This window comes from Lytechinus variegatus, chromosome 5 (genome assembly GCF_018143015.1).
Source record: "Lytechinus variegatus isolate NC3 chromosome 5, Lvar_3.0, whole genome shotgun sequence".
NCBI classification, from domain to species: domain Eukaryota; kingdom Metazoa; phylum Echinodermata; class Echinoidea; order Temnopleuroida; family Toxopneustidae; genus Lytechinus; species Lytechinus variegatus.
In genome coordinates, this window is record NC_054744.1 from 38,653,651 (window position 1) to 38,680,689 (window position 27,039).

The window sequence follows — 27,039 nt, forward strand, 5'->3', positions numbered from 1 at the left end:
AAGTTATTGATAACTCTTGTTCAGTGACTTACATGTATGAGCTACCAGTGACTCGCAAAATAATTCAAACAGTCTATTTCAGGACTATCATACAGTGGTCTAAAGAAGTATAAACACCTTTATTGTCTTTCCACCATAAAAACATTCTGAGATCATGTTAAAGTTACTATTAATTAGCATCTATATGCATGTTTATTAATTGTCAGATTGGATCAGGAATTCACTATCTTGAAACACACAAGAACAGCTCAACAGGGCCCTGTAACATAAAATCTATAAGCAATTGATTGTGACTGATTTGTACGATTGATCACACACAATCAGTGCAATCAATTGTAGAAATCAGGGGAGCGTTTCATCAACATTTTCATCCGACAAGTTGTCAGATCTGACATCTTTCCATGACTTTGATTGGCTGAGAGGCACTGTTCTTATGGTAACTGTTGGATAAAATGGGACTTGTCGGATAAAACGTCCGACGAGTCCTTTCATGAAACGCTCTCCAGGCCTATGATCAATTTACACACTTTATACGTTACAGGGTCCACTCTCTTCTAAAGTTGTGGATAACAAAGAAAGGGCTCTATGTACGCCCCCTCCCACACCCCCACCCAGGGGACTACAAGTCAATGCCATTTGTTTTGGACCTACCATATGGTATCACCTGAGTTGTCTATTTATCACTGCAGCAAAATGCAATATCTGTCCAATTATATGCCCAAGAAAATATGTGCTGAATTGGAAACTGTGCTGTAGCATTCCGCCTTCAAATCAAAGCTGTCAATTCTTGTATCTTATCTGTATGTCATTGGAAGTGAACGCTGTCTTACAGTAGTGCAAGTTTGATACAGAGGAGATTATGGAAAGTGATGTATTTGGCATTGACGTCAGGATTTCTCTACCTGGGTGTCGTGAACTGTTTTGATGAAAACAAAAGATTACAGAGCCAAAGAGACCAAGTGTTGATATTGCTTGTGAGTTTTGATGGAGGGAGGGGGCTGCTCTGGAAATGTATGGAGAAAATTTGGATGAATTATTAGAGAAGATTTCTGGGTCATGACGGGGGCGGCGTATTGCCGTGGGTTAATGCAGGGTGTTGCCGCATCTTAACAATGGAGGTGTTTGCCCACTCAAATGTGTGGGGGAATAGATCGAGGCCTGGGAAAAGCTACACCTTACCTCGTATTCTCGCCGACCGTTTATTCCATATTAATTCTCTGTCTTTTCTTTTGTTAAGTTATGAGCGGATTGCACTTTTCAACCTTATGCATTTTTTATAGCACCGCAAGATGTTACACAACTGGTCAGTTTTTTTTTATTCTGTACACATTAAAAACTAGTTCTCTGTTAGAAATGAGTAACAAGGCAACTCTTTCTCTATTGAAAAGATTGATTAGCTTCCAAATGAGGGAATTATGTATGAAGAAAACAAAACCTGCTTTCTCTACCATTATTATAAAACATTTAAACAGATTCAGGAGAAATACCATATATGAGAATACAAGGATTGTCATTATCTCGCTCGTCTAAACTGTTATTCAACGTGGCACTAACTTCACACCACTCTCGGACCCTTTTCCCGTAAAATGAAAAATTACTTTGGATTTCATTTATGATAAATCATAAATAAATGATGGATTCTGAGACTCTGCCTTGAAAGGAAAGCAGGTAGCTCTTACCTTGTGATGAAAATGCGTCATTGCAAATAAAATGCTGAGAAGGATCGTATAGTACCTGCTTGCTTGCTCACTTAATGACCTACTCATTTTTTTATTTATTTGTTATTTACTTACATATTCACTAAGATATTTACTTTTTACTTATTTACCAACCTATCTACTTGCTTACTTATGTACTTACTTACTTTTTACTTACATATGTACTTACTTTTTTAAGTACGTACATACTTTCTTACTTACTTACTTCCTTACTTACTTACTTAAGGTATCAAAGGCCATGACCTTGAATTTAATTTGCGTTGTAGGACCCTAACTTCAGACTTGCTCCATTGACGCAATGGGCCTTTCTTCAAACGCCTTAACCAAGTCCCTGGTAGCAGGAATCCTGCAGAGCTCTTATCACAGCAACTTTCCTGTGTTCTCTATTGTTTTGACTCTGCTGAGATGGAAGGAGTTTTGAGGAAAAGATGCTGAGTAGGAATCCTGCTCGGTATCTCGCAGGGGCTGTACAGCTTTTTCAATTGCTTTATATATTAAACTGAGATAGGAGGATAAGTGAGGAAAAGATGCTGAGGACTTCATTCTTCATACATTCAAGAGATACAGGGAAAAACTTGAATCAACATCTTGGTTTGCTGATCAGGGAACCATCGCAGAGGCTCGTATTCCTGGTCCATGACTGATGATGCTGCGCACCATCAACTCTGCCTTGGAGACTAGAAGATAGAGGCTACTTGCGGACCTTTCTGTGGCTGTCGTGTTAAGTGTGATTCTATGAAGACACTTCACACACAACCACAGGAAGTTTTGCATGGTAGCCATGACAACACATCCCAGCTTCATGACGATGCCCCTCTCTTTCGACCTGTCATTCCGAACACCCGAAAATTATCTGTGAACAAGTTTGTGTTTATATTGAATTTGATGTAGTTAAATCATCTAGATAACTTACCATCACATATCAGGCTTATTAATGCATTTAGATAATGGGCAATTTTCTCAACCTAATTAGCTTAATTCATGATCTCTTTGTATTCATCAAATGGGAAAGAGCCATCTCCAATTTGAATTGAATACGTTTGATGAAACTCTAAAAGCATTCATGAAGCTAAAGACCTGGTCACACCGCCCGAACGTTGTTGGAGCAGTAGGGAGGGGGGGGTCGAATTTCGCTCACAAGATTGGGGGAAAAAATCAGGAGGAAAAAAAATCGAAAATGGTGAATGGTAGCGAACGGTGATTTTTTTCTCCGCTCCAACAACGCTTGGGCGGTGTGACCAGGCCTTAAGCCTGGCTGAACTGTGTTTATACTTTTTTGGAGTGCCTGTTACCATCTCAATTTACATATTTTTATGTGTTTCTAAGAAGTAATTGTGCAATTAAACTCAAATTAAATTTGAAAAAATATGACAACTTTGGCAATATTTTTTTTTATTTCAAATCTTGAAAGTAAATTCAAGATTAAGATGAAACCTTGTATTCCTACATGTAAATTCACTTTGGACTGAGCCATTGCTTTGCCCATAGTGTAAATTGAAGTTTGGAGTTGGTGTTGACGGCATACCCTAGCTCAAAAAACCTTATCCAAATTTACAAAAATTGCTATGCTGACTTCAAAATCAACAGTTGGGTGTGCTGAATGTTGATTTATAGATTTAAACAGCAACATGAATTTGTATACCAAGCACAATTGCAAAAGTCATCACAAATTACGATCAGCGATGGTCTGAAAAAGTACGAATATCTTTTTATGTGCTTGAATACACAATGTAGAAAGCAATGATGAAAATGGGAATTAGATTTTTGATTGTTTTTTACAGGGTGCCCAATTATTATTTAACATACAAGATGTTAGAAAAAAGCCAGATATGTATGAATAATATGTGTACAAAATGAATGAAGATTCTCAATCTTTATTAATTTCATGCAAACACCTTATTTTCAAAGTTAATAACGTTTTACTTTTGAACCCTTTTAAAAAAAGGATGACGAATATTTCACTGAACCCCCACCCCCCCCCCTTAGAAAAAAATACAGATAGTATTAAAATCCGTTTAGGTATATATAGAAAGTATATATGAACCCAATATAATACATTAATTAGCATTTATTATAAGAAATATTAAAAGATTCTCAGTAGCCAGATTATAAATTGTATAATCTTTTCAATGTAATTGATTAATGGACTGCCAGAGATATTACATAGCAAATAAAACAAATGGCTCTGTGTAGATAATGCTTTTTTTTCATGAGGAATCTAATCAAAGACCTGGGAGTTCCAAGTTGTGCTGGAAAATAGCCACAATAAAGTAACCATTAAAAATTTGTTTTTGAGGTGCTATTGGCAAAACATAAAACTGTAAATATCTCAGTATGAGGAGGCACGTTACAATCGCCTGCGTTCGCAGAGCGGGGATGGCCGCACCCTTTCGAGAAAACCGGGGGAGCTCTTCTCGAAAGGGTGGGTTGAGGGAGGGGAGTCAAATAAACGCACCTTTTCGAGACAACCGGGGAGCTTTTCACGAAAGGTTGTGTTTAATAGTTTTCTGAACCAGTCATTTCTATGAAAATTATTCATCAAATAAAAACAATATAATATTAATAGACTATTAGTAGAGGTGCACAGATGGAGGAGGGCTTATTACGCTACTGATAATTAGGAGAAAATGAAGAGAGCTTGCAGTTTTCTCTTTCCCTTTCATTTTTTTTTCTTGGTCGTGATTTTTTTGTTGGAGGGAGGGGGCAAGCGCCCAAAGTACCCCCCCCCACCCATGTGTACACCGCTGAAGCAATTACTTTAAACTGGCTTTCCTTCGCAAGCTGCTAACTAGTACTACCTGGTCGACGCGTGCACCGCCGAGACTATTGGAAATAAATAAGCCTAAATTGAAATACACAAAATTTGTGTTTTCTTCCTCTTTCCTTTTGTTAATGCAAATGTCCGTCGAAGTGTTCCAAAGATGACACACACACCCCCACATCGCACATACAACCTCACCTCATATGCGGCCTCCATACCTCACACAAATTTACACAGACACACAAAGAAACAACTGGTACAAGGGACTACTCAGCACTGCCTTTCGTATAAAGCTCCCACCCCCCCCCCCCCCCCGTTGTCTCGAAAAGATGCGTTATTTTTGGTATTTTGACTCCCCTCCCTCAACCCACCCTTTCGAGATAGAAAAGCTCCCCCGGTTTTCTCGAAAGGGTGCGGCCACTCCCGCTCCGCGAACGCAGACAATCGTAACAAGCCGTATGAGGAAAGTGTAGATACCATGTTTTCCTCCATAGGGAGACAGAATAGTAAAATGGAAGTTGCAGGATACCTGCATGGAAGCCAAGGCTTCATCCTACAAGAAATGATGGCGGAAGCTGGAAAGCCACTGACATTGAAAGACGTATAGCTGCTATACTGTGCATTGAAAAAAGACCAAATAAACCAATGCTTACTGATCGTTTATCATAACTTAGTCATAAATATAAAGGCCATCGCCATGATCGCACTCCATAGATTGATCTGGGACTTGATTTTGTAGTAAAGCATCTTAAATTTGTGCCGAATCTCTCAAGATTTAACATCTTAACCTGCAAAGTTCTAAATCATATGTACACTTATGTTCAAATCCAGGAGACCATAACGATAGAACATAACTCCTTAGTCGAATAAAAGTAAATTCAATATGTATTCGCAATGACGTCACAGCAATCATTGACTACGATTTGAAACAAAATTGAAATCGACTCCAGAATAAAGGCTTCCAACTATCAAAAATTTCGGTATTTAGTATTCTAAATTGAACCTCAAATAGAAATATTCTATGCATTCACATTTTCAGAAAATATGGAATATGTGATTTTTCCCCCAAAATGAGATCGTAGACCAGTCACAAGGCATGTGCTGGCTTGATACACAAATGACCTATCATGTTCAGAGTATCCTCTTTCATCTGATATAACTCAGAAGATTCTTCATTCATGCATAGGTGGGACAGATTTTGGTTTACAATTTCTGTTATTTGAAAAAAGTATTTTGTTTATAAGTTGATAACATTTATTTAAAATGGTGAAAATTTGAAAGGCAGCATAGATGATGGTAATAATGGTGGTGGTGGTAGTGATGATGGTGATGGTGATAATGACGATGATGATGATGATGATGGGAATGATGATGATGATGGTGGTGGTGATGATGATTTTGATGATGATTTTGATGATGATGATGATGATGATGATGATGATGATGGTGATGGTGGTGATAATGATAGTGATGATGATGGTAATGGTGGTGGTGGTGATGCTGATAATGATAGTGATGATGATAATGGAGATAATGATGGAGATAATGATGGTGATGATGATGGTGGTGGTAATGATTTGGATGACGGATGGTGGTGGCAGTGATCTTATTTTAATGACGCAATGAAGGATCATGTTACTTCATAGAAAAGAAAACAGTCCTGAATTATCCTCAGATTCTACATATAAAAATGATCAATGATCCTCTCCCACATAATTCCTTTCACACACATACACAAACAAGAATACTTAAATGACAGGAATTTCACCCCAGCAACGAGTTTAGTAAAAAAAAAAAAAACACTGAAAACCTCAGAAAAATCGGATGTAAGAGTAAGAAAGTTATGACATTTTTAAGTTTCATTTCATTTCACTAAACATTTAAATGCACATCCAGGTCTGTGTGCAAATGAGCGGTCTGATGACGTCACTATTTCTTTTGTATTTTTATTGAATGAAATATGGAATGATCTAATTATCTCCTCATCCTTTGAAACAAAGTTTCCTCCCTAAAAAATGGAATATAATATTCAAAAATTTGAAGAAAAAATGTAGTAAATGAAGGACATCATGCACGTCACTGAGTTGTAAATAATTGGCTCTTTTATGAAAATGAGCGAAAATTTAAAAGGTCATAACTTTCTTAATACACATCCGATTTCGATGAATTTTTCATCATTATGCTCGTTTGATTTGTCTCTATTGATTCAAATTAAATATTTTTTCTGGGGTGGACTTGACTTTTAAAGAAAACTCATTGCCCTTGAACTGGATAAAGAAAACGTCATTTGATTTTATAGGCAAAAGAGGTGTTTCATTTATAAGCATAATATTGTGAATTAATCATCCTTCTGTGTCTCTTTGAAAATATTTCAAGCTCTTCCAGAAATACTCCAGGCTAAAAAGCATAATTTGAATAGATGAAGTAAAAGAAAGCAGTGAAAATTACGTCAAATAGGACAAGGAATACGTTATCGCATTTCAAATCAAAGTATTGCATTAAATATTTCGGTGAAACTGTTCCATACATATCTCCCTGAATATGCCCATGGTCTTTGGTATTTTATTATATGAAATTACGTTTATTCGAATTGTTGACTTAAAGAATGAAAAAAATGGATAAAGTGCATAACTGATTCATTACCTTGCCTTGATGAGGATTCACATAAACCTCTCCATTTAAGAACAGTAGATGGCAGTATGCCACTTTTATTAATGGAGACCATTTGAAGGGAAGTTCACCCTATCAAAAAAGTTTGTGAAAAAAGAAAAATTAAAACAATATTGGTGAGAGTTTGAGGGAATTACATAAATATTTGACAGTCTTTTATCAGGTTTTGTTTTATTTTGTGACGTCATATGCGATCAGCTTCCCCACATATTGTGTAGTAAAAAAATTAATAAAATGACATTTTCTATTAAAAAAAAATCCTTCAAAATATCAAGTACGTACATATTATTTCACCATTGCCCCTGAAATAAAAATCTTTTTAGTCATCATGAGCCATAATATCAAAATTGAAATTCATGCATTATATATTACATAACAAATGGGGCATATGCTCGTAGTTTGACGTCACGAATCAACGACTTCAAATTCTAATAACTTTCTTAATTAAATTCAATTCAAATAAACATTTATTTTTCTTCCATTTCATTACATTTTTCGTAAACATAAATCAATTTGTTAGGAAAAATATATTATATAATCTTTAATGACTTCTCCTTAATATTTCAGTAAAATTGTTTAAATTATTTTTGTTTCTTCTAATTTTACAACAATAATTTTTTCAGGGTGAATTTCGTTTTAAAGGTTACCCCATCCCTTCCCCAGGGCCGTAGCCAGGATTTCTAGAAGGGGGTTCCGAATTTAAAAGAGTTAACCTTTGTAGTATGTGATCAGATCCGTTACTCCCCAGGGCCGATCAAGATTTCGCCAATAGGTGGTCCAGAAAAATGTTCATCCACATTTTCCCCAATCTCCTGGCGAGTGCAAGCTCTAATTTGGGGGTATTTTATTTATTTAGACCTGGAAAGTGAACGCTTAGAGCAATTTTCGTAATGGTTTTCAAGATGCTTATCTTACGAGATGCGCGAGATGAAATTTGTAATATACTGACCTGAGAAAAGGGTAAAGGGACCTCTTTAGGAATGTTTGCAGCACTTGCGGATCCAGGGGGGGGGGGGTAATTATTTATTATTACCCCCCTGTTTTGGTGAGCCAACGTCTCTCAAAATATAAAGCCGGGATCAATTTTCTGTAATGGAAGTACTATAAGGCAAACTGTTAACCAGGGAACTGACACTTCCCTATGTGTTAACCCTAATATAGGACTGGGCTATCGTCGGGAGGTAACAGAGATGGGGGCATGATCCCCAACCCCCCCCCCCCCCTCCTTCTGGGGACCGTTTCATCAACATTTTTGTCTGACAAGTTGTCAGATCTGACATCTTTCCTTGATTTTGATTGGCTGAGAGGCACTGTTACTACAGTAACTGTCGAATAAAATGGGACTTGTCGGATAAAACGTCCGACAAGTCCTTTCATGAAACGCTCCCCTGATCTCAACTGCATCGAAATTTTGCAAACTACAAGCTTGTGTTTAAAATAATAATGACTATATTTTTGTTATTGTATCCCTCTTAAGAATATTCATGAGTATAGTAATTGCCAGTCCAACCTCGGAAAAATAACTCCCACTATACTTTTTCAAAGCCTGATATATTTGTATATTACAAATTGAATATGCAAATTAATCCGGGAAAATATCATTTGCATACCATGACAAAAAACTTTTTTTCACACGTCTTTTTTATAAAATTTATAAAGAAAAGACAGTTCAACGAAAATCGTTACAGGCCATTCAGCAACCAAATATTATCCTTATAAGTTTGATAAGAAGATCCTAGATAACAAGAATGAAAAAAATCACCCTTTTATGAATACCATCTTCTATTAGTTTTCGACACGGTACATAAATGTCACATTTTCGGCATGATATTGTTTCATAAAAGAAATAAGGGGAAACGGGTAGGAAGATAAATGAGTGGATGAGAAAGGGAGGAGAAAAGAAAAGGAAGATAAGGGAAATTGTTCTGATCATCCATAGCCTATACATATAAGTAAACAAAGAAAGATATAAAGTGAGCAGAGAAGAGCTACAAAAAAATTCCAGGTGTATGGAACGCCTCACAAAACTCAAGCTACCAAGTCTTGCTCATAGGCGAAGGAGCTATGATTGATGTCTGGAATATAGAAAGTAAAAAAAAATAATTTGTAGCAGAGGAGGTCACAGGATGAAGTTAATTGGATAAGAAATTTTCTCTGCATGAGATTGAGTTTTTTTTTCTCTAACAGATCAGTAAATATGTCTTCCTGATAGTGTTGTATCGGCACCTTCCTTCAGTCAACTCATTCATTTCTTGGATAGACACTGGTCTAAGAATTATGACGTGCTCTCATAATGAGCCAGTATAGGCAGCATTACGTTTGCTTTCTGCAATTTTGCATCCGAGGGGTAACAGGGGTCAGTGGCCAGAAAGGGGGGGGGGGGGAGGGAGGAGCAAGAACCAAAAATTTCCCGGTCATATCATAGTAATGAACAGACAGTGGCGTAATGAGGCCAAACAAATTAGGGGGCCACATATGGCGTATCGATCAGACAAAATTTATAAGAAAAACATGCAAGCGAGCAAAAAATTCGAAATTTTTATTACAAAGGTCTTATTTTTTGATAAATTTTGACATAGTATTCTGAAAATGGTGTCATATTCACCCTTCTCTCTTTTCTTTTTTAATCTCTTTCTTGGTTTGTAGGCCACTGTGAAATGGATTATTTTATGATTGTGCGCGAGCATTATAGGACGAAGCTCTATATGCAGCACAAGCGTGATGAAAAAAAGAGGGGGCACAGTATGGCGTGCGTGGCAAAAAGTTGCCGAATGTAAGTCCAAGCGAGCTAAGCGAGCAAGAAAAAAACCTTCATTTTCATGAGGATCTAACTTTGAGCTAAAGAGATTTTGAGATTTTGACATGATATTCAGAAAATAACATATCTTGCACTTTTCCTTTGCTTTTCTTTCTTTCCTCCTATTCTTTTTTTTGTTCTTGATGGTTGTAGAAGTTCTTAGGACCATGGCCCAGACCCTTCCATCTGTATGCCAGTGCTATTAAGTCCATTTTGTTTAATTTAATTTCTTATAATCATACTAATTCGGGGTGATTTGTTCTTTCTCACGTATTCTTCTTTCCCTTTCCCGTTTTTCTTCCGTTTTTCAAAGTTATTTTTTCTTTCTTTCTTTTCACTTCTTCACTTTCCTTTTTCTCCCTTTCCTCTTTTTTTCATTTTCTTTGCATTTGCATTTCTTTCTCCCTTATATTGATCCTTTTTCCCTTTGAATATGTTTTTCCTGGGAAATCCGGGGGGGGGGGGGGGGGGTGGGGGGACGGGGCGGCGCCGGGGGGGGGGATTATCATGCGTTGTCATGGATAGTGTACGTATAAGACCACCAGAGGGGATGGTTTATTTCCAATTCGTCCAATTGCCAACTCGTCCATTCACCACATGGTCTACTTTAATTTAGTCTAATATGCAATTCCGTCTAATAACCAGAACGTTAATTCGTCCAATAGCCATTGAGTCAGTATTTGGTGTAATTGGACTTTGTGTTAAATTGTACAAAATGAATGAATTGTGAGACGAAATGATCATAGACGAAATTGTGATTAGATGAAGTGATGATTGGACCACATGGTTGTTAGACGAAATGTTGATAGACGGAATGACATTAAATGTAAGTGGTAAGTGGACGAGTCGCCACTTTGCAAACTGCATGCCACCTTTGAAAGCCCCGCCCACTTCCGCGCCCATCAATGTATGGGTAGCCATCGAGTTCCATAAATGTTTTCCTGTAAAAAAAAATATATTGGTCTCGTCATATCACAATTAACCACATCCAAGTTTTGTGATATTTTTTTACATAGAATTCCCCTAATTTTTTGCATAACGGATGAACAAACTTTATAAATAAACTTGGTTTAAACTTAGTTCAGGTTTCAGCCCATAATCTAATAATAACGGATTAAATAGTCGCATAGCTTTCCATACAACGCAACGTGTCGCTAAACAAGTTACAGCTGCTAACAATTTCGTTAACTTGTTTGTGGACGTACACAGTTTTAAAGAGAATACCTTACAGAGATATATCTCATCAAACAAAATGTCAGATATTGCTGCTGTTGTGCCAAAATGCTCGTTCAAAATCAAAACGATGGAAATGCACACTTGCGGTGAGCCGTTACGGATTATCACCTCCGGCTACCCCGATATCGTCGGGGACACGATCCTGGCGAAGCGCTCCTACGTCCGAAAGAACCTGGACCACCTTCGGAAAGCACTGATGCTGGAACCGAGAGGGCATTACGACATGTATGGAGCCCTCCTCGTCAAACCAGATCACCCGAGAGCCCATTTTGCTTCTCTGTTCATGCACAATGAAGGTTATAGTACAATGTGTGGCCACGCAACACTTGCTTTGGCCAGATATGCTGTTGATTTTGGACTTGTTGAACCAGTTTCTCCAGAAACAGAAATTAATCTTCAGTGCCCTTGCGGATTGGTGAGGTCTTTTGTAGAGTATGATGACAAAAGGAAAACTTCTGGAAGAGCGAGATTTCTGAGTTCCCCTGCTTTTGTTTTTAGAACAGGTAACTGAAACTGGAAAGTTTTAATAGCAGCCTGTTGTTGTGATTAGAAAATTTCATGGACATGGTTGAATTTGAAAGTACTTGACATTTCCACAGACAGTAGAATTAGATCAGAGTCTTTAGACCTATTATATATATATACATTTATCTATTACCAGCTTCAGCTTCTTGAGCACTGTAAAAACTATAACTAACTAGCCTAGTAGAAATCTGTAGACAATGTAGGCCTACATCTGGGCCTACATGTAGGGGAAGGCGGGGTAAGTTGAGCATAGGGGCAAGTTGAGCCACCAGCTTCAGGCCAATAATGAATGAGTCAGACATTGTGGTGGTGTCATGTATTGATGACCCATAGCATAACCCCTAACCCCACCACATTGTTTTCAACTTTGAAACAAAAAGTAGTTTTTTAGAGGGAAAAATATGAATTTCAGCCAAAAAAGTAAAAAAGAGTGTGAAATAGATAAGTGCTTTATAAACACACACATCTTTAAATATAATAAAGACATGATAACAACATTATTAGTCCAGGTATGGATCTCCATTCTTGTCATAGTCTTTTATATGATGGATGCATAATAAATGTGTGGATACAAAATTATCGCACTAAGTTCGCACTGGGGTAAGTTGAGCCAAACAGCATGGGGCAAGTTGAGCCATGGTAATTCCTATGGTAATGTATCTTAAAAGACAAACAAACCGTAAAAATCGATTGAAATGCTGGCTGAAAGGAGCAAATTTAAATGACTGCTCTTTTCCTTTTAAAGGATGTTAGTATTTATAGAAAATTAGCAAGTGAAAAGACTTTAAACAAAAAATTGACATGCTGGTTCTCCCCTCATACATTTTGTACATAGTTTTTGTGGCTCAACTTACCCCAGAAGGTGGCTCAAACTTACCCCATATATGGGGCAAGTTGAGCCATTTGACATCGTTTTTTTCAAAGGTCACGATGACTTTCAGTGTGGGGATAGAAAGTTATATATAGGTGGAAAATATTTCAGAAGAATTAAATTTTAAGGCAAGGTACTTATTTCGACAAGATTATTAATCATATCAATTCTAACATGCAAAAAGCAAAAACTGTCACAACTTACCCCGCCTTCCCCTACATGATGTTCCATTAATTCATTATCATCATTATGACAATGACAAAATCTGAATCGTATACTGTTAAGCCTCAATTTTACTCACCAAGTTTATTACAAAGAAATTCAAACCTGCCAACCAAGCTATTATCACCAGACACCAACAAGCATTGTCATCCTCTGTTAATTTACTTAGGTCTTGAAAGTTGAAGTCGATTCTGTTCTGTTTTAGCCTGTTCCATTCTAGTTTGTTTTAGAAGGGATTTTTGTATACAACCAACTCCAAGTGAGATTGTTGAAATAATGATGTTCATTCTTCAACTTCCCTCAGATATAAAGTTGAATGTACCAAACTATGGTGAAGTAACAATTGACATCAGCTACGGGGGTGCCTTCTATGCCTTAGTCTCTGCAGACCAACTTGGTCTTGACCTCGGAAAATCTTCTTTCCAAAGCATCCAGGCAGCTGGAACAGCTGTTACCATGGCAACCAAGGATGCAGTGATCCTGGAACATCCAGACAGTCCAGACCTCGCCTTCCTCTACGGGACTATCATCACAGATGGAGAGGATACTTGGAGCGAGGAGCCAACAACCAATATTTGTAATTTTGCTGATTCTCAGGTTAGCTGATTTTTAATAAGCTATGATGTCATATCCTCTCTCGCCTATATTTCTTTTTTAAGGAAATCTGAATTGTTTAATTCTTTTCTAATTCACTGTCTCCCTGAGTCTAGTAAGAATAACAGATGAATGAATGATGATCTTTTTAGATCATTAGTTTCTCTCCTGTAGTTTTTAATTCTTAAAGAAAAAAAATGAATGTATTTTTATAATTTCATATGATATGGTACAAAATATATGAAAATCTTAAGATTCCATCATTGTTTTATTTGTAGCATATTCCGTCATAGTACTGTTTCATAGAAATAAAGTATGATAGAAATATTCCATAACTTTGCTTTATCTCGTAAATGGGAGAACATTTAGTTTAATGGAATTACTAATTAATTTGAATTGTAATACATGTTCATAAGTTCAGGCTTTCTCAATACCATCTTGTATCAAATTAATATGAGCAAGGAATGGTACAAAATTTGCCAAATTTTTATCAGTTTTTTTGATATATTTTGGATATTTTTTTTTTGGGGGGGGGAGAATTAAAATTAAGACATATAATATTTGTGTTGATCAGGTTTTATCATATATTATTGTTGTAAACTAAATTTTATTTAGGTGAAGTTAATGTGTCACATTATGGAACAAACTAGTAGCGCAACGTTTCAACTGCTACAGGCTAGTCTCTGTTAAAGGCAATGCGACTTGCAGGTAGCAGTCGAAATGTTGCAATACCAGTTTGCTCTATTGTGTGACAACGGATTAACTTTTCAGCTATTTCTCCTACCACGATGATCAAATTTTTCTGTATTTTTTACGAAATTGTACTTTTCCCCACCAGATTGACAGATCCCCCTGTGGGTCAGGTGTCACTGCCCGCATCGCTCTTCAGCTTCATAAAGGACTGATAGATTTGGACCAGACTAGATCCTTTAGGAGTGGGGTCACAGGAACAACATTCACAGGAAAAGCAGTGGAAAAGACAAAGGTGGGCCGCTTTGATGAAGTTGTGGTTGAAATATCAGGAAAAGGGCACTACATAGGAGAAAGCACCTTTATATGTGAAGACGATGATGAATTGGGAAAAGGATTTGTTGTTCAATAGAGGACTTTTTAGGGGTTCACTCAAAATAATACTGAAATAAAAACATTTGTCTATTTTATTGAGGACAGGTTCCAGTTTTTGTCTCGTCTGCAAAGCAGAGTGAGACTAAAGGCACCGCTTCTCCGATGGCGATGGCGGCTGCGTCAACATCAAGTTTATGAAATGACATCATCAACTGAGAAAGTATATGGACCAAGTTCATGAAACTTTTACATAAGGTTAATCAAGTATTACTGAACATCCTGCTTGAGGTTCAGGTCTTATGATCAAGGTCAAAGGTCATTTAGGGTCAATGAACTTACTGGTAGACCATGTTGGGGAATCAACATCAAAATATTAAACAGAGGTTAAGTTTTGGAAATTTCGTTATAACTTCGAAAGTGGGCCTAGTTCATGAAACTTGGACATAAGGTTAATCAAGTATTACTGAACATCCTGCCCAAGTTTCAAGTCACATGATCAAGGTCAAAGGTCATTTAGGGTCAATGAACTTTGACCAAGTTTGGGGTATTTGTTGAATTACCATCATAACTTTGAAAGTTTGTGGAGCTGATTCATATAACTTGGACATGAGAGGATTCAAGTATCACTGAACATCCTGTGCGAGTTTTAGGTCAAATGACGAAGCTCAAAGGTCATTCAAGGTCAATGAACTTTGACCATGTTGGGGGTATTTGTTGAATTACCATCATAAGTTATTGGTTTAGTTCATAAAACTTGGACATAAGAGTAATCAAGTATCACTGAACATCCTGTATAAGTTTCAGACCACATGACCAAGGTCAAAGGTCATTTAAGGTCAACGAACTTTGACCATGTGGAGGTATTTGTTGAATACCCATATAACTCTGAAAGTATGTGGATCTATTTTTTTATAGAATATGGCCATAAAAGTTATCAAGTATCACTGAACATCTCGTGGGAGTTTCAGGTCATATGACCAAAGTCAAAGGTCATTTATGGTCAATGAACTTTGACCATGTTGGAGGTAATTATTAAATTGCTGTCAGATTTCAAAGTTTATGGATAATTTATGAAATGTGGACATAGGGGTAATCAATTATCACTGACAAGTCTTAGGTCACATGATCAAGGTCAATTATCATTCAGGTTCAATGTGCATTGTATCATATGAATGGCATTTTTTTTTGCGAATTATTATTTTGTAGTATTCAAAGTCAGCACTGCCGCTATATATTGAATCACATAATGCAGGTGAGACTGCCAGAGGCTGTTTTATTTTTACCTACCGGGGTATGCCATTTTTTATGGCACCAGACTCTCTTACAGGTCAATTAAATGTGATGCCAGCGTCAGTAATACCGATGAAAAAAAAAAAGATTTCTGAATGGCAGGTTCCTTTTTAAGTGATATGTACATACATTGCATGGAATGGAGTTAATAATGGAAATGATTTCAAGAGGAGCAGAATTTTCCATGGTAGTAATGTAAATGTTAGGAGCCAGGACAATAGAATTCAATAGGGCTAATTATGTATTCATCATTTTTTTATGGTATTGGTATATCAATTGTATGTACACCCTGTATTAACTCCCCTCTTCCTTTTCCTCCCCCCCCCCCCTCTTTCTCCTCCTTCTCCTCCCCCTCTTTCTCCTCTTTCATCTGCTCTTTCTCTGCTCTCTCTCTTTCTCCCCTCTCTCGCCTCCCCCTCATCTTTCTCCTATTTCTTCTCCTCTTCCTTCTTCTCCCCTCCTCCGAGTCCCCCTTTGCTTAATCTTCTTATATCTTTTAAAAAGTCAAGGTAGTTTATATCTCAGATGCATAGCAGAAAGAGACATATGCACTGTTTTTCTTTTTTTTTTGGGGGGGGTAAACTATTATCTCCTTGAATTGAAAACAAATCTTGCTCTTGGAGTTCAAAAACAAATAAATGTAACTGCAATATTCAAAGATACATTTTATTGAAAAATACCTTTTCTATTACAAATTGACAATATACATGTATGATCACTGTAATTTTTAATTCAACTATTAATATTGCTAACAGACACCTCCTGTGTATTTTTCAAATGCACTTAATGTAGGTTTGAACACCCAAGTTACCTAACCCTCCAGGGTAGTATTCTGAGTGGATTTATCTCTCTTTTCAAAAAGCCTCTATCATGCTTTGGTGAAGGGTCAGTAATGCGAATTATACTTGAGCAGGTTTGGGCTCAATTACAAATCAATTGATCAATTACTGTACATAATCAAAGGAAACCAAAACCCAAGAAGAGAAGCAATCTTTTTTGGAAAGAGTAAAACAAGAGGAACAATTAAAAAAAAGTTTCATCAAAATCGATTCTGAAATAGGAAAGTTATGGACGTCTTGTACTTTCTATGGGTATCCTCAGATTGGCAAACATGCTTCAAATGGCTGATTTTGTGGACAACTCTCAATTTGTTTTGTACACAAATTTTCAGATTTTTCCCTTTATTTTACATATTTCACAACATTTCCTCCTGACCTTGACATATGTGGTGTGAATTATATTTTTCCATGACATATATTCATGGGAGGGGCAATATGCAATTTGAAAGATGTGGAAAATCTGAAAAATCGAGTACAAAACAAGTGGAGAGTTGTCCACAATATAAGCCATTTTGAAGCATGTTTGCCAATTTGCAGATCCCCATAGAAAGTAAAACAAGACCTTATAAGCGTCCATAACTTGCTTATTTCACAATCCATTTTGATGAAACTTGTTTTAAATTGTTCCTCTCATTTTACTCTTTCCAATAAGATTGCTCTTGGGTTTTAGTTTCCTTTCATTACATTTAATTACTTTCATTTACTTTACAATAAACTTATTGGTACTTAATTTTATAATTTAATTTCATGACCTTTTCTATATCAACTGCTTCAGCATCTAAGAGTGTAATAGGCGTAATCCATGATCTTTTAGTTAAACATAAATGTCAGTTTCTCTGTAACTTAGAATTACGTTGAAATAGGTGGTGCTAGTACATACAGAATACAAATTGATTTCATTCATGACTTATATAGAAAGTAATTGTAACTGACAAAGCAATTGTAACTGACAAAGTAATTGGTAATTGTAATTGAAAAATGTGTAATTTAGTTGAAAATTAACTGTAATTAAACATATCTTCAATTTTATAATTGTAATTGAAGAAAGTATTGTAATTAAGCCCAACCCTGTACTTGAGCATCATCTTACATTCCAATATTACAGAAGTCTGGTGGTCATTTGATGTTTTCTTTTTTAACCATCAGAATTAAAATTTGGCATCTAGCAACTTCTCTTGATAATGATTTTAACATTTAAAAATAGCCCTTTGAGCATTGACTTTGCAAAATTTACAATTGGATATAAGAAAGCTAAAAAAAATATATAGCCTTAAATTTTCAAGTCAAATCAGGCAAATGATTAGAGTGAATTCTGATATGAAATCTAAGATTCTATCCAATGAAACACACCCTTTCCTTTATATCCTTCACCTCGTAACCAATTTTGGGGCATACAAGTTTATATAATCTTGTAATAAGTCAAATACATGGATGCACTTTTGGCATATTTACCAGAATACAACATAGGCTTTATGGCTGTCAAGTACATCAGTATTATTAAAGAGAAGCATTAATTATTTGAAGATTGTTAACAAATGTGATAACATCTATCATCTTTTAAGATTTGTAGAACTCAGCTTAATATGGTCATCATCCTTTATCGCCACCAGTGCAAAGTTCCGTGGAGAAATACTTGCATCGAATACAGGAACAAGTTTGCTCTCTATACCTGTAGATTACATTGTAGAGAAGAAAATTATGATTTTGACTGTGGCCAATTGAGCAGGGTGTGTTGAAGAGAAATTAACTTGTGATATATGCCAGAATATTACAGCTCAAAAAGAATCATGTTGAAAGGTGGAATCACATATGCACGACACAGGTTTCTAACCCCCCCCCCCGTGTTCAATTGGTAAATATAAATGTAATTTGTAGAGTAGAGAAAGTAGGCTTCCCTTTGCCCGTAATTCTAACATAATCATACTTTTTGTTAACTTATCTTGTAAACTATTTCACCTTTTAAGTATTCTAATGCGCAGTTGAGTATATAGAAATTGGACAATAGAAATTTAAGTTATCATTACAAATTATAATTATCATTTTACGAATATTCTATTCATTCTTGTGTGCACATTTTCCCTTAATATACAGGTGTAAAGTCTAATACACAAGCTCATTTTTAGAAACCCTAGAAATGTAAAATTTTCCTTTAATTTTTTTGCCTCTTTTCTATCCTCATTTTCCATGATGATGATGATTATGGCGACATGATGGTGATGAGGATGAAGAAATGATGCTGGTGATGATGATGGCAATGATAATAAAAGGATGATGATGAATTTGATACTGATAATGATGACAAAGAGGAAGATGATGATTTTGATTTTAACGTTGATGATGATGGCAATGATGATAATTATGATGAAGATGGTGGTAGTGATCTTATTGCTGCTGCTGCTGATTATCACTGAAGAAGCCAATGACAATCTTAACAATAACTAGACTGGTAGTTATGATAATGATGTGTAGTGATAATGAAAGGAGTAACGATGATGATTAGGAGCTGGATAATCCTAGCAGTGACAACTGATGACAGTGGTAATGATGGTGATGAGAGTGATGATGATGAAAATAATTAAGATGATAAAGACAACAATTAATGATTTCAATACAAGTATCAATTAGCTTATCTTTTCATGCAACACATTACAATCACTTTATTGGTTATGACAAGGAAAGATGACATTCTCTGTAATTAGCAAAATAAGATTACACCGACCTTGATCAAAGAGATAGAGGACCCTATCCAGCAATAGTAAACTCTCTACTATGGGACCCATCATACTACGAAGCACATGGAAAGTGATGACATTGGTCCATTCCGGTCGGCATATTTCTTCCAGTTCTGCTAGGCGGTGGTCTTCACATGGAATGCCCAGAGCACCAAGCACGCCAGAAGCATACCTGAAATATGCACGAAAGAAACATGTTTGGAAAATCATTGGCAAATGTTCACAACTGGTTTTAAATTCATGGTTTAAGCAGGTTACTGCACTAATTACACTTAATAGAATCATAGGGTGTTATTCTGATAGTCGTGGTATAGTTAAACCGAGGTTAACTTAGACCACACTTTTGTGGAGTGCCGGTTGTCAACTTTATGCACCATTAAGCAGGGTGCTACATAAACACTTCCAAATGCAGAAGCACTTGCCCAGTCAGGCAAGTAAATTTTAAAATAGTTGGAATATACTTGTCCCAAAATCTATTTCACTTGCACGAGAAAATCCTTGAAATTTTTTTTTTGCCCCTTCAAAAGAAAGTTTTGTGGTTTTATAAACTATTGACCCTTTTCTCTCTTTTTTCATGAACTGATCTACTTGCCATGGCCAAAATTAGGGACAACACTAAATCATATCAACCCTAATTTTGGTCATTCTACCGTGAGAATTTTGCTTGCCCAATTCGGGCAATTAGTTTTGGTCTTTACTTCAAAACACTTGCTCGACTTAACTTTTTCTTGCCCCGGACAATCAGGCAAGTGCTTATGTAGCATCCTGCATTAAGATATATTCTTATCTTGGTGCAAAAAAGTCATCACAAACTTAAATGATTCATGAAATTGGACGATTATGAAAATACAAAAATATAATGAATTTTAATGAAAAAAAATTGGGACACAATGATTTCCTTGAATATGGAAGAAGTATTATGAAGCCAGCATCCCATAGGAGTGTGCTTTAAAATTCTATAGTTCAGAAAACCACCCATCAAGTTTTCAAAATTATTTGCTATCATCTTCTCTGGTTATAAATAATTCAATTTTTGTTAACATTAAATATGCTAAGATAAAAAATATCCATCTGAAATTCCCCAACTTTTATTTTCGACGAAGAAGTTTGAGACCAAGCCAATATTTTGAAAAAATATCAACTCGTAACTTTGAGTCCTTGCATCAATCATGGGTTGTCTGGTCAACTTGGGTGAAACTGGCATACTATTCGGACTGTTTGTGCAAAGAGGGGGCAATATATTGTTATAGAAAACTAATAAAGTTGAAGCAGGGAGATTACCAATTCCCACCGTTATTGGAAATACCGGTAGTCATGTTTGATTAATATCTCTCTCTTAGACATTCTCAACTTTGAGGCCATTACTTTCTCTCTTTATATCCTGTCTCACATTCAGCTATTTGAAAGGGGGCTCTACCCAGAAAGCCCACTTCTTCATTAACCTGCTGTTCACTGGAACCATGTAGTCCCTGTGCAATGCATATGTCAATTACAAAATCCAGTATGCAAGAGGTTAACACTTACTCTTGAAATGTCTTGAGATGGGGTTTTCTGACACTAGCCACTGCTTTCTTGATTCTACAAATGCCCGAGTGAGACTGGGTCATCCCGGGATCAAAGCCGTGTATGATAACTTCTAAGGTTGCACGATACCCATGGAGAATCAGGTTGGCATCTGAGGCTAACAAATAAATGATAGAATATTGTGATATTAGCAATGACCTTTTAGTTGAACTTTGATAGAGTATTGTTACATTAAAGTTGACCTGTTTGATGACCTTTTACATTTGATGACCACTAAGGATGTATGATACCCATTGAGAATCAGGTTGGCATCCTACATGTAGGCTGGCATCTGAGGCTGACAAATACATGCTATTTTATCATAAATATTGCAATATCACAGTTGACCAAAAAGTCGACCTTTGACACATGATGACATTTTATATAAAGTTGCATGATCCCGATGGATAATGGTTCAAATTCCCTTGGTCTACATACAGAAAGTTGTCTAAGGCATAAAAAATTAATTTTTCCTCATTCACTTTTTTCTAAAAGGGACTTGAAATTATACTATTTCATGAATGTCCAATCAACTATATGACATTAAATGCTTTGTTACTTTCTAAAGATGAAGATATCTCACCTTTTAACCGCTTGTGGTAGCTTTCAAGGAAATGGCAGGCTAGTTCCATAGCTGTAAACTCGATGATTTTCCCACCAAGACTCTGAACAAACTTACTCATGGGGTAACCCTTTGAATTCAGTGTCGAATAATCATCCATTGAATAACTGTTATTATCTGAGTCTGATTTTTCTCTTGGAAATTCCAGTCTGTCGTGGCTCTCAGTTAGTATGGGGGATTCTTGCAAAGAATCTGAATGGATCGTCTTTCTCAAGTCGCCATTTTGAACAGGTTCCAAGGAATTTGCAGGTGGTGATGGAACTGCTTCAGGTAGCGCACATTTCATCTTCATGTAACAGCACGAGACAGAGGTCAGAGCCCGGGCCTGGGGACACTTGGAAAACACTCTCAGCATCGTCGGGGCCAAGTCACCGCATGTATGCAGGCCAGCTAGCACAAACGCATCAGAGCCTCTGTCCTCTGACACCAACGGATGAAGCGTTGATCTTTCATTGACCATATCAAGGCAAGCATTACTGGACTCTTTCGTTGGATCATGATCTGGATGCCCCATAGGTGGAGGTATATCTAAGAAGTGATCAAGACTGGTAGGTGCTTCAGTAGACTTCTCTACAGGTGACAGGACCTCACGGTTTTGTCCCTCGGCACAATGAGCTGCACCCTCCTTTCTGTGCTTCTTGGACTGGTCCGAGTCATTGCTTACAGCTGATTGGTGGTTTATGACATCAAGGAACTCTTCAGGGGTTATCTGGGGGTGAACAGTGCATTCTACATGCTGCGGAAGTGTGTGGGGAATACTCTCAATGGGTTGTTCAGATTGCCTTTCTATCTGTTAAGAGAACAATGGAGATTACAAAACAATAATTATATAAATCAGAGACCAGTAGTTGCAAACTACTTAAAAACATGAGAGAATAAAAAAACAACAGTCTTCATGAAATCAAAATCATTCATTGATGTTACAGTATTTGGAAATGTAGATATTTTCCAATGGTATTAGAGGTTAGAGCACATATGGAATATTGGGATCTCTTGGAATCTGTACATTGTTCTTTAGTTGAGAGAAAGCGACACCCCCCCCCCCCAGCCAAAATAAGAAAATATATAGAGAAAAGTCATACTCACTCTCTTCTGGATAATGGTCTTTATTTTCCTGTAAGAAAAGAAAATGAAAAAAGTACATATATCGGCTTGAAACTTAATTAATTAATCAATGCTTCTTGTTGGAATATATATATATATATATATATATATATATATATATATATTTGGGGGGGGGGGGTTAATAGCATTCATTTTTAACATTCACTACCTTGCTTATATTCTTTTGTACATTAATTATCTTTTATTTCATGTTAATGTTAAGTGCTCATAATGCATGTCAGGCAGAAATCTCTGACAAGCCAAGGCATTTTTATGATTTGTTAAAATCTACATGTATGCTTTTTGAGCACCAAAGTAATTGAACCAATGAATGAGTCCTTGTCTAAAGAAAATATTATGCTTTTCACACTGCATTAACCCTGGACTTTAACCCCATACCATTTGCTTAGCCGGGGTTAAGGCATTGACTATCACACAACTCATGATTATTGATGATTTTACCACACAGAGTACAATTAAGCCGGATAACTCTGCTTTTTTGCAGGGCCAGATAGTACCGTACTATTTACCATGCTAGCCCACTTTGCTAAAACGTAGTGTGGAAACGAAGTAGCTAAACTTAACCCCAGAAAATTGGTAGGGCTAAGACCCCCCCCCCCCCTAAGCCCAACCAATTTCCTGGGGTTAAGGAAAAAAGTGCAGGGTGAAAAGCATGTTAGTATAGTAAGATCAGAGTAAGGCCTTACTTGTCTACCTTAGCTGCACCTGTCAAATGACAACCAACAGCCTCAATACTGGTGACCTTAAGACCATAACCAAACGAGAGTAACCTTGATAGATGACCTTGGCCTGATCCTACATCAACAACCCTCTCAGTTCCTGCTTTCCTGGTTGCAGAATTTATCACCTGATTGATGGATGGATGGATAGATGGATGGGTGGGTGGATGGGTGGATGAAAGGATGGGTGGGTGGGTGGATGGAAGGATGGGTAAGTGGTTGGATGGATGGGTGGATGGATGGGAGGGTGGATGGATGAGTGGGTGGATGGATGGGTGGATAGATGGGTGGATGGATGGATGGGTGGGTGGATGGGTGGGTGGATGGATGGGTGGGTGGGTGGATGGATGGGTGGTGGGTGGATGGATGAGTGGGTGGATGGATGGGTGGATAGATAGATGGGTGGATGGGTGGGTGGGTGGATGGATGGGTGGATGGATGATGGATGGGTGGATGGTTGGGTGGATGGATGGGTAGATAGATGGATGGGTGGGTAGATAGATGGATAGTGGATGGATGGGTAAATACATGTAGATGGATGGATGGATGGGTAGATAGATGGATGGATGGGTAGATAGATGGATAATGGATGAATAATAGATGGGTGGATGGATGATGGATGGGTGGATGGTTGGGTGGATGGATGGGTAGATAGATGGATGGGTGGGTAGATAGATGGATAGTGGATGGATGGGTAAATACATGTAGATGGATGGGTGGATGGGTAGATAGATGGATGGATGGGTAGATAGATGGATAATGGATGGATGAATAATAGATGGGTGGATGGATGAGTAGATACATGGATGGATTGATGAATGGGTAGATAGATGGATAATAAATGGATGGATGGGTGGATGGATGGATTGAAGGAAGCATGGATAGGTGGATGGATAGATAGATAAATAGATTAAAAGATCATTGCAGCCAGCAGCCAAATTGTCATCAATTGTACAAATATGTTACACATAAACTCTCCATGCTAAGTGTAACTTTCAAAATGATAACCTTACATATAAATTTTGTGATCACAGGAAATGTAGAGTAAGGGGGAGGGGGGAAGAAACATGGGAGTAAAGGGAAGAAAAGAAAGAAGGAACATCAAAGAAGATAAACATCACAGAATAAATAGAGGATAAGTAAATGGAGTGGATGGATGAGAGAAGAGAAATACACAGAAAATAAAAAAAGGGGGAGATATAAAAAGAGATCAGGTTCATCACGAATTATAATAATAATAATATAGGTATATTTACCAAGGGAAGCCACTTCAGAAAATTGTTCTCCCAGCGGGCCGTGCTATTATTATTACCCCCCGGCTTTAGCTGGGCTGCCTAGGCACTCAAGCATTCAAGGAATTTCTTCCTCCCGGGTACCCATTCACCTCACCTGGGTTGAGTGCAGCACAATGTGGATAAATTTCTTGCTGAAGGAAATTACACCATGGCTGGGATTCAAACTCACAACCCTCTGTTTCCAAGCCAGAAGACTAATCCACTGGGCCACAATACTCCACAAGAATTGACATATATACCCCCATACAACAAGGAAATGATACATGGTGATGTTTAATAAAGCTATTCAAATGTTACATGCAATTTTAAACACACCTGGCAAATATTCTAATTTAGTGTTGAAAGCAGACTCTCTATCATTATTTATGCTGAAGGGGAAATTGGACCAACTGGGAATTAGACCAAATGGTAATAGACTAGTAAGGGAGTATAAGACCAACCAGCATATTAAACAAAATAGATAGTAGACTAAATGGGTTAAGCCAATGTGGTTTTAGACCGAGAGGTTCCATGACATTTGCTCCGGCGACAAATGCTCTGCTATAAAAAAAACCCTATTGCAAACCTAACCCAATGAAATAAAGCCCAGAGCACTTGTCACAGGAGCAAATGTCAAGCCACCATCTGCGATCTAGGCAAACTACTTCTTAACCATGTAAAGTCACGATCATTACCTCGGCCAAGCGTAAGATTTCATGTTTCTTCTTCGCTTTGACATGTAGTCTGCATAGTAGATCGATTGGTTTCAGGGCTGGGTCCATTTTAATGCTGAGGGAATCACCGGCCGTTGGGGTCGTGTCTAGTGCCAGGGCTTGTGTGGCAGCACGGTATGCCAAGAGGGACAATGGCCAAACAGTCTGCGGCGGCTGATGCCTGTAATATACATGTAGAAACAAGGAGACATTTATACTGCCCTCAAATGACATAAAGAAACAACTCTGTGGATTGAGTTTTTCAGAGTAAATGAGGAAAATATTCTTTTGGAAAAGAATATATGTGACTCCAATACCTGTAGCATCATGTATAGCATACAGAAAATAGCCTACATGTAAATCAAGAAATTATATCGCCAATTTTGAAAATATCAGAGATGCTTCCTTTTTAATGGGATGGCACTCATGGTAGCATAGAAGAAAGTATACTTTTTCTCATGTTTTTTGTTCAAATGATTATCATCAAAAATAAACAAACTACAGAAATTATATATTGAGAGAAATGTGATCAAATCATCCAGCCTTATTTTCATATTTTTTGCTTAGTACAGGGAACATTTCCCTTCAATATGTTATCATTTTATGAAAAAAAATAAAACACAACTCCCCATTCTTTTTTTTAATACTATAACTTCTTTATAAGAAGAGAGTGAGAAAATGTTATGTTTAAGGACTGTTCATAAACTCATCAACTAACTGCTTTTTTATAATTTTAATTGATCCATCTAGTCATGTGCATGCATTATAGGAGAGCTTGTTTAGTACATGTAGTTCTTTTGCTATTAACATTCTTCAATATTATATCACAAATCCCTGAAAATGACCAAAAGTTGTTAATATGTACAATGTGCGACCACTCACGCATACATTCGTAATTCCGAAGCTTCGTTATTCCGAAGGTTCGGATATTCTGAAGGTTCATTACTCCGAAGGTTCGTATTTCTGAAGGTTCGTGAGTCCGAAAACGAAATGAGGTTAGTAATTCCGAAGGTTCGTTAGTCTGAAAACAAAGTGAGGTTCGTAATTCCGAAGGTTTGTTAATCCGAAAACGAAATGAGGTTCGTAATTCCAAAGGTTCGTTAGTCCGAAAATGTAACGATTAACGAACCTTATTTCATTTTTGGAGTAACAAACCTTCGGAACAACGAACCTTATTTCGTTTTTGGATTAACAAACATTCGGATCAACGAACCTTATTTTGTTTTCGGACTAACGAACCTTCGGAACATCGAACCTTATTTCGTTTTCGTATTATCAAAACTTCGGAAAACGAACCTTTGGAATAATGCCACAAATGTTCGGATTAACGAACCCTTTTACGTTTTCGGATTAACGAACATCGAGGTATAGGCAATTTACATGTTTCGGAATTACGAACCTTCGGAATTACGAAGTGTAACCGACCACTCATGCACAAGGTGGAAATACATGTAATTCACATCTGTATAGGCTTTATATCATTTCACAGAGGGGTGATTGCTGAATTTGGGGGCTATTTCTTTCACTTTGAGAGCTACCTTTTTCTGCAACAAACAATTATACACTAAATGCAAATAACATCATTCAGCTGTAAGTACATGTAGGCTATTGATTTTCTAAATATTGGGCTATGTTGAGATCAAAATGCCCTCATCATACAATTCTACTTGGCACGAATAAAGTGAATTAACTTACATCTCATG

General features: G+C 37.0%; 2 protein-coding genes across 2 annotated transcripts; one reads left to right on the forward strand and one right to left on the reverse strand.

Moving 5' to 3' along the window:
- The first annotated feature begins 11,094 nt into the window (after window positions 1-11,094).
- Window positions 11,095-14,950, forward strand: LOC121414936 (trans-L-3-hydroxyproline dehydratase-like). The gene is made up of 3 exons (XM_041607982.1): window positions 11,095-11,685; window positions 13,105-13,397; window positions 14,233-14,950. The coding sequence occupies exons 1-3, from the start codon at window positions 11,199-11,201 to the stop codon at window positions 14,494-14,496; spliced, it is 1,044 nt and encodes a 347-aa protein (XP_041463916.1). The 5' UTR covers window positions 11,095-11,198; the 3' UTR covers window positions 14,497-14,950.
- Window positions 14,951-17,250: 2,300 nt separating this feature from the next.
- On the reverse strand, window positions 17,251-27,039 carry LOC121416100 (protein RRNAD1-like). The gene is made up of 8 exons (XM_041609558.1): window positions 27,032-27,039; window positions 25,319-25,517; window positions 23,317-23,477; window positions 22,592-22,619; window positions 21,467-22,295; window positions 20,845-21,001; window positions 19,308-19,492; window positions 17,251-18,257 (listed from the first exon to the last, which is right to left on the reverse strand). Coding segments are annotated over exons 1-8 (1,680 nt in total). The 5' UTR covers window positions 27,034-27,039; the 3' UTR covers window positions 17,251-18,138.